The 15,107-nt window shown below is 42.7% G+C and overlaps 1 protein-coding gene across 2 annotated transcripts in view; it reads right to left on the minus strand.

Annotated features, from left to right (window-relative positions):
- Positions 1-15,107, minus strand: part of CNGA3 (cyclic nucleotide gated channel alpha 3) — a 48,708-nt gene that overhangs the window by 28,691 nt on the left and 4,910 nt on the right. The window contains exon 2 of one of the 2 annotated variants that reach the window (XM_008066055.2): positions 4,029-4,165. In XM_008066055.2, coding sequence (XP_008064246.1) covers positions 4,029-4,129 — 101 coding nt within the window. In that variant the 5' untranslated portion in view covers positions 4,130-4,165. Of the gene's footprint in view, positions 1-4,028; positions 4,166-15,107 lie in introns of those variants that run through there. The other variant, XM_008066056.2, reaches the window with a different exon arrangement.

Consider the following 15,107-nt stretch of genomic DNA (forward strand, 5'->3'; position numbering starts at 1 on the left):
ATATATATATATATATATATATATATATATATATAAATAGAAAAGCAAAACTCAAGACATCTTTATTTTTGGTATTTCTTTTTTTTTTTTTGAGTCAGAGTCTCACTCTGTCTCCCAGACTGGAGTGCAGTGGCACGCTCATGGTCACTGCAGCGTCTACCTGCTGGGCTCAGGTGATCTTTCTGCCTCAGACTTCCAAGTAACTGGAGCAACAGGCACGAGCCACCATGCCCGGCTAATTTTTTTTTTTTTTTTTATTGAAGAGATGAGATCTCACCAAGTTGCCCAGGCTGGTCTCGAACCCATGAGTTCAAAGCAATCCTCTCACCTCAGGCTCCCAAAGTGCTGGGATTATAGGTGTGAGCCACTGAGTCCGGCCTATTTTTGGTAGTTCCAGGGTATAAAAATGTTTTAATTCAAATGAAATGTTTTCATCCTTCATTATGGCTTTAACTATGAAAAGAATCCCAGAAATTTAAAAAAGAGAATCATAAAACTGGACTTCTGATTTGGAAAAAGACCTGGGGGCAGGGGTGACTCAGGGGACAGAGACATGGTGGCTCCTTCCTCCGGGGGCCACTCAGCAAAGGGCCACACACACAGGTTCCCAGCACAGGTTTCTTGATATCATTGAAGAGAAACAGGGATTAATATTTATGCACACCAATTCTCAACTACTTATCTTAAAAGCTCTTAAAAGGACTGGAATTTTAAGGCAAAGACGTGTGGCTTGTCCAAACACCATTCCCTCACCTCCTCGAATAGTGATCTGAAACGTTAAAACTGTTGTGTGGATATTCTGGAGTTTTTTGTCCAAATCAGTCTTACATGAAGACTTCATCTGTGAATGGACGATGCTGGACTGTGTAGGAAGTGGAGGAGGGGACCTGAAACCCAGCCTCCTGTCCTAAGGCTGCTCCACCCCTATCTTGAACATGTACTAGCACTCCTTGGTGACTCCAAGGAACATTCTGAAATCTCTCTGTGTTAACCTACTCCTGCCTCCATAAGTTAAAGTACATCTCTCTCCTGAAGGAAACAGCCTCTGGCTCCTTTTGAAATCTCTGTGGTGTTTCCATGGGATACTGTATTAGTCTGTCAAAGAGCTTTTATCATGGCCAGGCCTGAAGTAAGTTCAATAAGACTCAGTTTGTGACTGTCAGACTGAGAAAACATGACTTGGACACAAGTCAGAAATGGCCACTTCCGATTACCTGGTCCGCTGGGGCTATCTGAGGTTAAGAAGGAGAAGACTTCAAGCCCAGGAGACCAGAGAAGGCCCACAGGACGAAGAAATCATTCCAAGACCAACAGTGAGAGTTGATTAACCACGTAACTACACGGCAGGGGCTGCAGGACCTCTGCACTCCCCATCTGTTTTTTGTTGTTGTTGTTGTTGTTTTTTTTTGAGTTGGAGTCTCACTTGGTCACCCAGACTGAAGTGCAGTGGTCGCTCCTGGTCACCACAGCCTCGACCTGCTGGGCTCCGGTGATCCTTCCGCCTCAGCCTTCCGAGTAGCCGGAATTACAGGTGCGCGCTACCACGCCCGGCTGATTTTTTGATTTATTGTAGAGATGAGGTCTCGCTGCCCAGGCGGGCCTCGAACGCGCGGGCTCAGGTTTTAACCTCACCACAATCCTAGGAGGTCGTTCCTGGTACTGACTCATTTTTGCAGGTGAGAGAAGTGAGGCTTGGAGTAAATAAGCAACTTTTCAGAGCTGGTCCGTTGCAGGGCCAGTGCTCAACCCCAGGCAGTCTAACCCAAACCTGTGCTGTCAGTCATCATAGTGGCCATGGGAAAGGGGATAAGAGGGAGAAGAAAAGGCATTTTCTCACCCGTGAAGATGGCAAATAGCATTGTTGAAAGTCATTAATTCAGAGCTCCTGGTCACATGACTGACTCCCTAAGTGTGCATTCCAGAGTGAGACTGCAGTGAGTCTGCTGGAAGCCAGAGGCCAATGACTAGGTATCAGCATGGCTTAATGAGCTTCATTCATTTTGCAAAGTCAGACTGGGCTTGTAGGCCACTGGCTGAAGCAGAGCCAGGACAAATCAGCTGAACCATAGTAGTGTCCTGTCAAGCAGGTGTTTTGGGCAGGAGACCCAGCCTAGCCTGCCTTCTCCACTTGAGTAGATCACTGGAAGGAGCTGGACTGAGCCCCGCTGCTGCCTTCTCTGCCCTAGGGAGTCTGGAAGCTTCATGTGATGCTTGGATACTGCCCATTCCAGGAAAAGGGGGAGACAATGGGGAAAAGTTCCTTTCTGCTTCAACATTTCCCTGATCCTGACAGCCTCTGTCCTTCTCCAAGATCCCAGGAGCCTGACATGCTGTCCTGTGCTTGGGCTCTTTTTTCCCAACACCCAACTGTCTCTTTGGACCTCCTCTTCAAGGGGCTTATTGACTTACACGTGAGCAAGAAACTATGTTAAAACAGGCCAGGCTCGTTGACTCAGCCTGTAATCCCAGCACTTTGGGAGGCTGAGGTGAGAGAATTGCCTGTGGTTTCGAGACCAGCCTGGGCAACTTGGCGAGACTTCATCTCTACAATAATTCAAAAATTAGCCAGGCGTAGTAGTGCATGCCTGTAGTTCTGGCTTCTTGGAAAGGTGAGGTGGAAGAATCGCTGGAGCCAAATAGGTCGATGCTGGGGTGGCCATGAGTGTGCCACTGCACCCCAGCCTGGACGATAGAGTGAGATTCCAACTCAAAAAAACAAACAAACAAAATAAAAGTTTCAGTAGCAGATAGTAGTCCTAATTATGTTTCTTTTTTCTTTTAAATAGGAGGCAATGCCTTAACCTACAGGAATAAATCCCCAGTGGTGGAACACACGCACTGACAGAGTGTCAGTTAGAAAGGAGATATTTGAGTAGAATGGGGTTTTCTGATGCCTCTGAAGTCATATCAAACTTCCTGGGATCCCAGTTAAAATGGATGGAAGAGATAAATATCTGTTGGGATGCTCTGGGATCTTCCTTCCTTTGTCTGAATCTCAGAAGGGGCTCAAAGGCTGCATAAGTCCGCAATAGTGAGGACTCACTGTCTTTGGAAATGGCTGCCTATCACTTATTAGCAGAGTTTGCTGAGGAGCTGGGACAAAGAACCTGGACAGAGAAAAAGCAAAAAAAAATCTGCATCTGAGAGAGGAAGTGATAAATACAGATGACTGGGAAGAAATGAGGGATGAGAGCCCAGTGCTGGGGATGTGGGAACTGAGGGACTGTCTTTGCATTTTGAGGCCATTGGATAACACGTGTTTAAGTTTCATAGTGGGGAGCAGTTTTCAATTCTATGCATGTAGGACAAAAGCAGCAGAAATATTGGGAAGAAATTTCTCATGGCTTAATCATCTCATTGAGGATTTACAAACATGAAAGTGTAAGTCCATGTGAACTGAATAGGTACTCTTCCTGTGTCTTCACTGTTACACCAGGAGCTTGGAAAAGAATGCTGTTCCATTTTTTTTATGTGAAGAAATTGATGAGGTTAAGTGATGGAAAAATTCAGTGAGTTTTACCAGTAAGTCAGGAACAGGGTTAGAAGTAGAACCCAAGTTTCCAGATTTCTACATGGCTCCTGTGTCAGGATGTCATTGAGGGACTGCTGGCATGGCTGGCGAGGTACAACTCATTCCCTATACATGCCTTGGGCACAACCTACCTCCTAACTGTTCCCTGGAAGAGAGGGCAGAACATTTGATTTATAGCACATCTTTGGTGCCCAGGACAGAGGCTGGTGCCCTGCCAGAGTCCAGTAAGTTTTTGATGTATACATGAGAGAATGTGGCAGTTTTGGAAAGTTGTTACTGTAGCATTTAGTCTCCTGCATTTGAATTTTCATTTTCTTAGCTTCTAGCAATGATGTAAATTTTTGAGCCTCCTTTTTCACATAAGAATAGAAACTCTTTTACCAGGAGTTGTGAGGATTGAGTGAGATGAAAGATGAAGTCACAGCGCTGTGAATGCCCCTGCCCTCCAGCCCGAGGCTGGCCACCTGTGCCAGACAGAGTGAGAAGCCTGTCTTACCTGCTGAGACCGTTTTCTGCGCGATCAAGATCCTTGTCCGTGGTCTTTACTGCGAGGTGGGTCAGGGAGGGATGGGAGTATTGGGTGTTGATTTTGGCCATCTTCCTGTTGGTCACATTTAGCCCCCAAGGTGATTGCTAAAATGTGAGCACAAGGCAGATACGTTGTCAGAACAGAGGAGTTAACTGCAAGCCCAGCCTGTCATGAACAGGGGCTACTCCATGTGGCCTCCCAGGCAAGTCCTGGCAGGAGCGCCCTCCACCGTCTCGTAGTTCCTGCCACATTGTGGTTTTAGTTAGACGTCTCTGGGCTCTTCTTTCAAGCCCGAGGCACAAACAAGGTCTTTTACTCTTTTGCTTATGCTGCTGTGCTGAAGTGCTGAATGAGCAAATGAATGAATTAGTGAATGGTCAAATAGGTGTCAGATGTAAGGAAACCAAAACCCCTGTGATTCTTTGGGATGATATAATGTCACCCTTGACCTTGATATTTTTCTCATTTTCTTATTTTTATCTTATAATTTGGCACACATTTTCATAGCTGCCCCAGATCCTGCTTTGAAACAAACAAACAAAAACAACTAACAATATTTGACATTCAGAAAACCTTTCGATGGGATGCTAAACCCAATACACATTTCAGCTCATTTAATCCTTCACAGGAAACTTGTGAGGTATTAATGAGTTTGATTTCCATTTAAAGATGAATAAACCGAGACTCAGAGATGCTAAGTAGCTTGTCCGTTCAAAAGATAGCTAACATCTGTCAATGTGGCATGACCCTTGTGTCAGAAGGCAGGCCAATGAACATTTTCCAAAGTGTTGGAAGGTTCTCCTATGAATGAAGAGAAAGGAAGCTTATGTAAGGGCAGAGCTGGTGTGATCGGCCAGTTCCATGATTTCTGGACAACTCTTTCAGCTGGGCCACACATTCCCGAAGTTCCTCCACAATAGACTAACATGGGCTCCCTGGGGCAGCCACGTGGCTTCACTGTGTCAGATATCAGTAGAGACCACTCCAGAGAAAGGCAGCAATTTCTAGAAATAGCCCAGTGACTCACTCCGGGATTAATTCCATATGCCAAGGAAGGTCAGGGCAAGGCGCCCAGGACACTGCACTGAAGCAGCCACCATGGGTGTAGGCCCCGCTTGGCAAGGCCAACTGACTGCCAATTACTCTGTTGCAGGAACATAGAGAGGCCGTGACACTGAGGCTATTTTAGGAAGTAGCAGTTTTATTAGTGCCAGCACGACTCAGAGCTAATGCTCCCAGGCTGAACACCCCAGGGAGGGAGGAGAGGGGTCTTATATCTTAGTTTAGGTAAGGGAGGGGGCCGGGTTGTGTGACTATACATTTTCTTTGGAATTTATAAGGTTGTACTTAGCAAAACCAGATTTTCAAAGAAAAAATGGTCTCCAGGATATGCATAACAAGCAGGGGTTGTAAACCCATAACTTCACAAAGAGAGGATTTGGGTTAAGGTTGTGAATTGGTTACTATCTTGCATGTCCAGGAAAGCCATCTTTGGCTACTTGGTTTTCTCAAGCAATACCTGTCTAGCAGGTTTTCAGAGCTTGCAGATTGATTTTTAAAAGGAATACTTTTAACTGTTATCAGCCTCTCTCTGCCACAACTCGAGGACAGCAGCCGCTCGGGAGATCCTGCCTCATTTTTGATGTTTGATAGTTGAAGTTTATGAGTTTAAATTTTCTAGTTTTCTCCATAGATCAAAAGGTGTTTTGATTTTTAAATGCTTTGTTCATTTATGTGACAATGAGTGAGTTTCTGGTGGATGGCAAGACATATAAAGAGAAAAAGACAAGTCCTGTTCTCAAGGGTCTGACAGTCTTGCAGGGCAGGTGATGCAACAGGACACTACGTGTTGCACCAAGGAGCTTAGACTTTACCTTGAAACCCCGGAAGGATGTGGTCAGATATGTCGAGGCCACTCTGGCTGCATTGGGGAGGGTGTATTCGGGGAGCATGGGTGGGTGTGGGATGAGCAGATGAAAGAGTGCTGCAGAATCTCAGGGGAGAGAGAACAGCTGCCTTAACTGGCTTTGTGGTGTGAATCAGATCAATTAAAAAAAATACCAAGTGGGTGGAATTGCCAGAACATAGCAATTGATTGGGTATAAGGGGGATGTTGAGGAGGGAGGTACTCAGCACAATGCCCTGGCAGCTGGCTTGGGGGTGGTAATGCTGCCTACCCGCCAAGGCAGCGGCTCGGAGAGGAGCAGGTTTGGGACAGAGAATGAGTCTAGTTTGAGATGCCTGCAAAACTTTAGAGCCAACGTATGAAAGAGCACTCTTCCACTAAAAGCAATAAACCCCATTTGAAATCACCCACTGCGCACTTTTTTTTTTTTTTTTTTGAGTAGGCGTCTCACTCTGTCTCCCAGGCTGGAGTGCAGTGGCACGTACTGGGCCACCGCAGCCTTTACCTGCTGGGCTCAGGCGATCCTTCCACCTCAGCCTTCCAAGTAGCTGGAATTATTAGCCACCATGCCTGGCTAATTTTTTGATTTATTATAGAGATGGGAGTCTCACCAAGTTGCCCAGGCTGGTCTCAAACCCGTGGGCTCAGGCAGTTCTCTCACCTCAGCCTCCCAAAGTGCTGGGAGTATAGGTGTAAGCCACCGTGCCCGGCCTTCAGCACTTTTTTATTAAGCTCTTCCTATGTGCCAATAGGCTAGTAGCTGGGGATTTATCAGAGAACAACATGTGGCTCTGCCCTCAAGGAGTTTAAAGTCTAGAGAGATCCAGGGCAAATCCTAAAGAAAATTTGAGACTCTGTGGAAAAGCTATCAAATGATTCTTTGCATATTTCCAGGGAAATTGCACCCAGTACAGTACGTTGCCTCTAGTCCATGCCCCTCCCCTCAGTACCCTTCTCTGCATCCTTTGCCCTGCGCACAAATGCAGGTCTCAATGCCATTGCATGGAAGCACACTTCTGTCCCCCCAAAGACCTGCCTCCTGTTGAGGGCCACTAGATTTAAGATGACACAGAAGATCATTTTATTCCAATTGCTTCATGTCCTGAATGGTTGTCTTTTTAAAAACTTTCCTTAAAAAATCAGGATCCAAATAAGGTGCATATGTTTTGACCGGTTGATATATATATCATTGGTCTTTTTTTAGTGTAAAGTTCTCTATGCATTTCTATTTTTTCTTTTTGTGGCAGAAACTTAATTGTTTGTCCTAGAGAGTTTCCTACAATATGGCGTTTCACTGATTTCAACTGTAAAATGTTCCCTGTATACTGGTAGTCATGCCCAGAAGCTTGGTCAAATTTGGGTTCAGTTTTTGCTTTTTGGCAAGACTATTTCATAGGGAGTAGTGTGTTCTTCCATTAGAAGGCCTATACTATCTGATTATATTTCCCTAGGTGATATTCGCATTGCTGATGATAGTTAACTAGATCCATCAATTCATTAGAGACTGCAAATTATCAGTGGTGCAGTTCATAACAGGAAAAGCAGAATAAACACTTATTTCTTTCTCTTTGCTCGCCAGTTTTTGAGTTATGACATCCTAAGAGATTGCCCAAGCCGCCCTGAATGTTTTCACATCTCCTGGTCCTAATAAAGTGTGGGAAACGCAAATGAGAACACAAAACCACTGTCAGTGATCCTGAGACTCTGTTGAAAATGAGAATGGCCATGTAGCCAGGGTCCCTGAGTGCGAGACACTTCCATGTCCACTACTTGTTAATCCTCTGGAAACTCAAGAGGGGTTAGTGATGCTGATTTTACAGATGAGGAAATGGAGCATTGGGTCTGTTTGACTCTGAAGTCCATGTTGTGGTCCGTTTTGTTTGTCACACCCATTGCAGGAGATTAGAAATGCACACATATAATTTTAATTTTCAAAAACAGCATGAAGATGTATTCTGCCAATGATGAAGATGACCTTGAAACAGATCTCAGGTGGGAGTCTTAGAGAGGTGTGTGAGCATATCCCAAATGAATGTGTGTTTTCTAGGACTTGACTGGGGAACTAAGAACACATCATTTTGGACAATTTCTACCTTCTCTTTTTTTTTTTTTTCTTTAGAAACAAGGTCTTGCTCTCTCTTCCAGTCTGGAATCGCAGTGGGATGATAATACTCCCTGCAGCCTCAAACTCCTGGGCTTGTTATCCTCCCACCTCAGCCTCCCAAGTAGGTGGAATTATAGGTGTGTGCCGCCATGCCTGTCTAATGTTTTTGCTTTTTGTGGAGACAGGGTCTCACTATGTTGCCCAGGCTGGTCTCGAACTCCTGGCCTCAAGCAATCCTCCTGCTTGGCATCCCAAAGTGCTGGTATTACAGGCATGAGCCACCGTGCCCAGACTGCATTATTTTTACAATATAACTCAATCCAACATGTTCCCCCAACACTCTCCTTTACTGACTCCTTGCCAGTAATATCCCAGACACTGTACCTGGACCTGAGGATTATGATGATGAAGAAGACAGTTCTCTGCTTCTGACAGCACAAAATTGCATTAAGGAAATGTGAAAGACAATAGATGATTTATTTTCATAAAATGGAAAGAAGTCTACTAACGTGACCAAGAGCACATACTAGGAAGCAGACATGACCAAAGTTTTGTTAAAAAGAGAGAAGTGGCCGGGCTCGGTGGCTCAGCCTGTAATCCCAGCACTTTGGGCGGCCAAGGCAAGTGGATTGCCTGAGCCTGCGGGTTAGAGACCAGCCTGGGCAACTTGATGAAAACTCGTTTCTACGACAATTCAAAGATTAGCTGGGCACGGTAGTGCACGCCTGTAGTTCCAGCTACTTGGATCAACGCTGGGGAGACCGTGAGTATCTTGGTGTCGCCAGCACTCCAGGCTGTGCAACAGAGTGAGACTCCAACTCGAAAAAAAAAAAAATGGGGGATGTGATGACAGTCATGTTGTCTTAGGGAAATGAAACTTTTTACTTAAACATAAAGAAGCTGAAGCTGAAACCCTCCAATAATAAGCAACAAATACTCATTGTAACCTTATTTGGACCCAAAACTGCTTAGGCTACATCCAGGAGAGATTGTAACCCTGTAATTCTTGATCAATGAGAAACTGGGGGAGGGACCCGCACAGGAGGAGTAGCTTGCTTGCTGTAACTGTTCTGGGTATGCCTGACCACCAGACACCCAATCTTGCAAGACTGTTATTAAAATCTTGCTTCTGCTGCACTCCATATCTCTGTGTACATCCTTTGATTTCGAACAGGTGGGTTTATTTCTCACAGGAAATAGGTGTATAAAACAACAGAGTGTGTAATAGGTGTGTAAAACTGTAGAGTAGTGTAGTCTAAGAGGTGTTGAAATAGAGGTAGAGATGGTGAGATGCAGTGTGGATAGGGGAGGAAACTCCCAATTCTGCCTTAGGGACCATTGAGGAGGTTTCCCAGGTGAGAAGGAATCACAATATTTACCTAACATTTTTCAACATTTACCACATGTCAACCATTGTGTTATGTACCTTCAAGGGCTCAGTTGTGACTTTTGCACTCTGGTGCTTATCTTTAACTCTCTCCATTGTCAATGGCCTGAACATCTGCATAGCCAGGCATTTAATATGACTCATCTGTATTCCAGCTAGTCTTATACCTTTCTTGTTCCTTTACTAACTCCAAAAGCCTTGAAGGCAAGAACTACTTCCTTTTACTTAGAAAATATTTTATTCTCCAAACACCCAGCACATACACATAGTAGGTAAACAAGACAAAACAAAACAAAACAAAAACCATGTGGTATAAATGGAGGAACAGGTGAGTTATTGTTATGATAACACTGATAATAAAAACAGTGTGTCTGTTCAGTGTCTACTCTTTGCCTGTTACCATTCTAATAACTTCAAATGTATAAGAACTCATCTGTCCTCACATTATTGTGTGAATGAGTCACACTGAAAATTTCCATCCCACTTGAAAAAGGGATGGGAATTTATGAGGGAGAGAACAGTACACACAGCAAAGGAGGTCAACACATGTAAAACCCTTTGCTTTGTACTAAATGTACTTCTGGAGGAAAAAACCCGTGGTTCCCACTCATGATGACTAACCCCTTATACTCATAAAATGTCCAGTTTGTGCCATCTGAAATATTACCATCTTCCAAGCCCTGAATGCAGCTGACAATACAGGGGACATACAAGGGTGTTAATAGCCCAGTGTGGACGCACCACAAGCCCACTGGAGATCTTTCTGAATTATCACTGTACTTGGTTAGGAGACTTCTGCTCAGCTAGAGCTTGGCAGGTCCAATTAGTGAGGACCCAAGTCTGGACACAAAACCATGGCAAACAAGCTGAAACCCTAATCGGGGGAGCCCAAGAGTATTGGTGGGTGGGCCACTTATCCCTGGCCACCATGTTCTCTAGCTGAGACTGATCACTTTTACTACTTGGAGTTTTTTTTTTTAAAGTCTTACTTCTCAGAAATAATATCATTCCAGGTTTCATCCATTTTAGTCCTCTAAAGCTCAACCTTCTCAGATCACCCTGGACAAATGCACTCAGAAAATTATTAGTAAATGTGAGGCTGGACAGACTCACTTTGTCAAATTAAACTCCAAAGACAAGTGGATAACTCCTACAGGTTCTACATGCCTTGGAAACTTTTCTAAAGTACACCTAATTGCCTTGTTCCTTTTCCCCTTGTGCTACCTGAGAACTCTGGAGTAGAAGAGAAATTCTCCAGTGTGAAATTCCCTTATCATTCTGAGACCTGTGAACTAGCCCACAGAACAGACATGGGGTACAGGACAGACATTTCTACACCCAATGGTGAGGCCTGGTGATTTCAAGCACTCCTAGGCTTGTATAGAGATAAGATCCTGAGTGACATATCTTTTATTTGAGACAGATCATATTTGAAAGACAGTATGAGTGTTCAAGGGTACTGGCCTGAGAGGAAGGTGAGATGGAGTCTCTTCTCAGCTCAACCTCCAATTTGGGTAAGTGACCAGCTCTTTAATTTCTTTATCTAATAGCACACATGACCTTATCCACAAAATTCTGATGCACAAGTCATTCACTTGTAGTATTGTATTTAAATGTGTTTTATAACTTTCACATAGACAATCAGTGGGACACACATTAATTTTGGCCCTGATACTCTATATATTAAATTTTGGTGTGGGACACATGTCAGTGCTGTTTTTATATATTTGGATTTTTTAAATATTTAAATAGACATTTAAAAATGTTTATGGCACACCTTAAGACACTCTGGAATAAAGTTAAAAACCATGGGCCCAACTGATTTTTAAAGGTTCTTCCAGTCCATAAGTTCCATGATGTAGCAAAGTACTACAATGCAAATATTACAACTCAGTGCTCTCTCATATTTGATATGTGAATGTGAACTTATGGGGTGGAAATAAAAACATTCCAGAGCTTTAAAAACAGCAGGAAAAATTATATAGTGTTAGTTTTTTTTAGAAATTGTAAGTATAAGTGAAAATAACTTGCATCAGAAATTGCATGAGAGGGTACTTTGAAACTCACATTAACATAAAAAAAATCCTCAGCACAAAAACTTGTAAGTTAAATCCAGCACCATATAAAAAGAATTTTACACTAAAACCGAGTGATGTTTATCCTAGGAAAGCAAATCCAAAATCAATCACTGTACTATAGCATACTAATAGAATAAAGAGCAAAACTTACATGATCATCTTAATGAACACAAAAAAGCGTTTAACAAAAATCCAGCATGCTTTCATGATGAAGACATTTTTTAAAAAAGGGAGTATGAAGGATGTTCTTCAACCTAAGAAAGAGACTCTATAACAAAACCACAGCTAATAGCATAGCTAATTAATAGTTAAAGTGACAAAAGAAAAAATAAATTAAACTCCATAAAAATAAAATATCTTTGTGTGACCCATGACATTATCAAGAAAGTAAATAAGTAACTCAGCATGAAAGAAAATATTTTTAAGTCATATTGTTGGCAAGGAATTTGTATCAAAAATATATAAAGAATATTTATAACTCAATAATAAAAAGACAAATAAACCAGTTTAAAAAATAGGCAAAGGATTTGAACAGACATTTTTCTGAAGAAGATATACAAATGGCTTATAAGCACATGATAACTTGCTTAATGTATTTAGTCAGGGGAAAAGTAAATCAAAAGCAGAATGACATGTTATAGTTGGTCCTTTTATCTTTGGATTCCATATCTGCAGATTCAACCAATCACAGATTGAAAATATTTTTAAAAACCCTCAAAACAATAAGGTGGAACAATACAACAATAAAAAAAAATGCAAATAAAAATTACAGTGTAACAGCTACTTATGTAGCGTTTACACTGCTTATTTCATTTCATTTCATTTCATTTCATTTCAGTTGGAGTCTCACTCTGTCGCCCAGACCGGAGTGCAGTGGCTGCTCCCGGCCACCACAGCCTCAACCTGCTGGGCTCCAGCGATCCTTCTGCCTCAGCCTTCTGAGTAGCTGGAATTACAGGCATGCGCTACCACGCCCGGCTGATTTTTTGATTTATTGTAGAGATGAGGTCTCGCTGCCCAGGCGGGTCTCGAACCCGCGGGCTCAGGCGTTCCACTCACCTCAGCCTCCCAAAGGCGCGGGATTATAGGCTGAGCCACCGAGCCCGGCTCATTATATATTTTAAATAATCTAGAGATGAGTTAAACTATCAGGAGGATATATGTAGGTTATTTGTAAGTGCTATGCTATTTTATATCAGAGTCTTGAACATCCATGAATTTTGATATTTGAGTGTGAGTTATAGAACCAATCCCCAGAAGATACTGAGGGCTAGTGTTGTTGTGAGGCTGCTTTCAGTTTTAGTGAATTTTTTTTAGAGATTCTTTCAACATGTTTGCCCATTTCATGATGGGTGATTTACATGAACAACCTGCCCACACTGCGCTGAGTGTTCAGCAGTTTTTGACCAAAAATGTCATAACCCTCATATCCCACCCTCCTTATTCATCCGATCTTGCCCTAAACAACTTTTTAGTGTTTCCTCAGATGAAAAAAGTCCTCAAAGGGGAATGTTTTGCTGATGTGGAAGAGGTGAAACAAAAAAAGGGCAGAATTACTAAAAGGCATCCAAATTGACGAGTTCAAAAATTGTTTTGAGCATTGGTAAAAGTTTCTCGGTAAGTGTGTTGCATCAAACGGAGAGTCCTTTGAAGATGACTGAAGTTTAAATATGTAAGCATAAATATGCAAATTTTTATAAATAAATTCCGGGTTTTTGGGGGTCCTCCTTTGTATACAGTTGATTCTTGAACAAATGGGTTTGAGCTGCACAGGTCCACTTATACGTAGAATTTTTTTTTCCCAGTGAATATATTAGAAACTTTTTTGAAGATTTGTGACAATCTGAAATAACTCACTTTTTTTCTAGCTTACTCTACTTGTAGGAATACAGTATATAATATGTATGACATACAAAATATATGTTAATTGACGATTTATGTTACCAACAGGGCTTCCAGTCAAAAGTAGGCAATTAGTAGTTAAGTTTTTGGGATGTCAAAAGTTATACTCGCATTTTTGTCTGCATGGGAGGGGTCAGCTCCCCTAACCCCCAAGTTGTTCAGGGGTCAACTGTATACACATATGACTTACTGTAAGAAACTAGAGGCTGAGAAGTCCATGATCTACTGTCTGCATGCTGGACAGTAGTAAAGCCAGAATGTAGTTCTGAGAACGGAAGACCAATAGTGTAAGTCTCACTCAAGGACAGGGGAAGACTGATAGCATCACAGCTCAAACAGTCTGGGAGAGAATGAGAATTCCCCCTTGTGTCACCTTTTTATTCTATCGGGCCCTCAATGGATTGAACGGAACCCCCTAGCACTGAGGAGGACCATCTGCTTTATTTAGTCCACTGATTCAAATGCTAATTTCACCTGGAAACACCCTCACAGACACATCCAGAAATAATGATTAATCTGTACCCTCGTGTCCCAGTTAAATTTACACATAAAAATTAACCATCACAATAAGGATGTGGAAAAACTGGAACCCTTTCATTGATGGTGGGAATATACATGGTGCAGCCACTTTGGAAAACAGATGGTAAGTTTCTCCAAATGCTCAACAGAATTACCATATGATCCAGCGATTCTGCTGCTAAGCTTACACTTAAGAGAAATAAAAGCATATGTCTATACAAATTATACACAAAGGATCATAGCAGAATTACTTATAACAGCCCAAACTGGAAACAGCCTATTGCCTATAAACTTATAAATGAATAAACAAGATGTGGTATATCCAATCCACACAATGGAATGTTGTTCAGATGGATTCTTATCTCACAATGAAAAAAATAATAATACATGCCGCAACAGGAATGAACCTTGAAAATATTAGGCTAAGTAGAAGAAGCCAGACACAAGGGGCCACATATTGTATGAGTTCATTGACATGACATGTCCAGACTAAGGCAAATCCATAGAGACAGGAAGTAGATTAGTGGTTGCCAGGGGCAGGAGTGGAAGGAATGAGAAAAGAGAGTGACCACCAGAGTTTCTTTTAGCAGTGTTGATAAGTTCTAAAATTAAGTTGTACAATTGCTAATATATCAAAAAACACTGAAATATACACTTAAAATGAATGGCTTTTTTTTTTTGAGTTGAAGTCTCACTCTGTCACCCAGGCTGGAGTACAGTGGCACACTCATGGTCACCCCAGCGTCGACCTGCTGGGCTCCAGCAATCCTTCTGCCGCAGCCTTCCAAGTAGCCAGAACGACGGGCATGTGCTACCATGCCTGGCTAATTTTTGATTTATTATAGAGACGAAGTCTCACCAAATTGCCCAGGCTGGTCTTGAACCTGGGGTCTCAGGCAATCCACTCACCTCGGCTTCCCAAAGTGCTAGGATTACAAGCTGAGCCATGGAGCCTGGCCCAAATGAATGGCTTTTATGACATGTGACATATATACAAAAAAGAAGTAATGTGAAATCTAAAATCAAAACACTTTTTAAAATGTAAAGCCTTAGTCGGGCTCGGTGGCTCAGCCTGTAATCCCGCGCCTTTGGGAAGCTGAGGTGAGTGGATTGCCTGAGCCCGCAGGTTCGAGACCCGCCTGGGCAGCGA

The sequence above is a fragment of the Carlito syrichta genome, unplaced genomic scaffold (assembly GCF_000164805.1).
Source record: "Carlito syrichta isolate Samal-C Ts95f unplaced genomic scaffold, Tarsius_syrichta-2.0.1 Scaffold308837, whole genome shotgun sequence".
Taxonomy (NCBI): domain Eukaryota; kingdom Metazoa; phylum Chordata; class Mammalia; order Primates; family Tarsiidae; genus Carlito; species Carlito syrichta.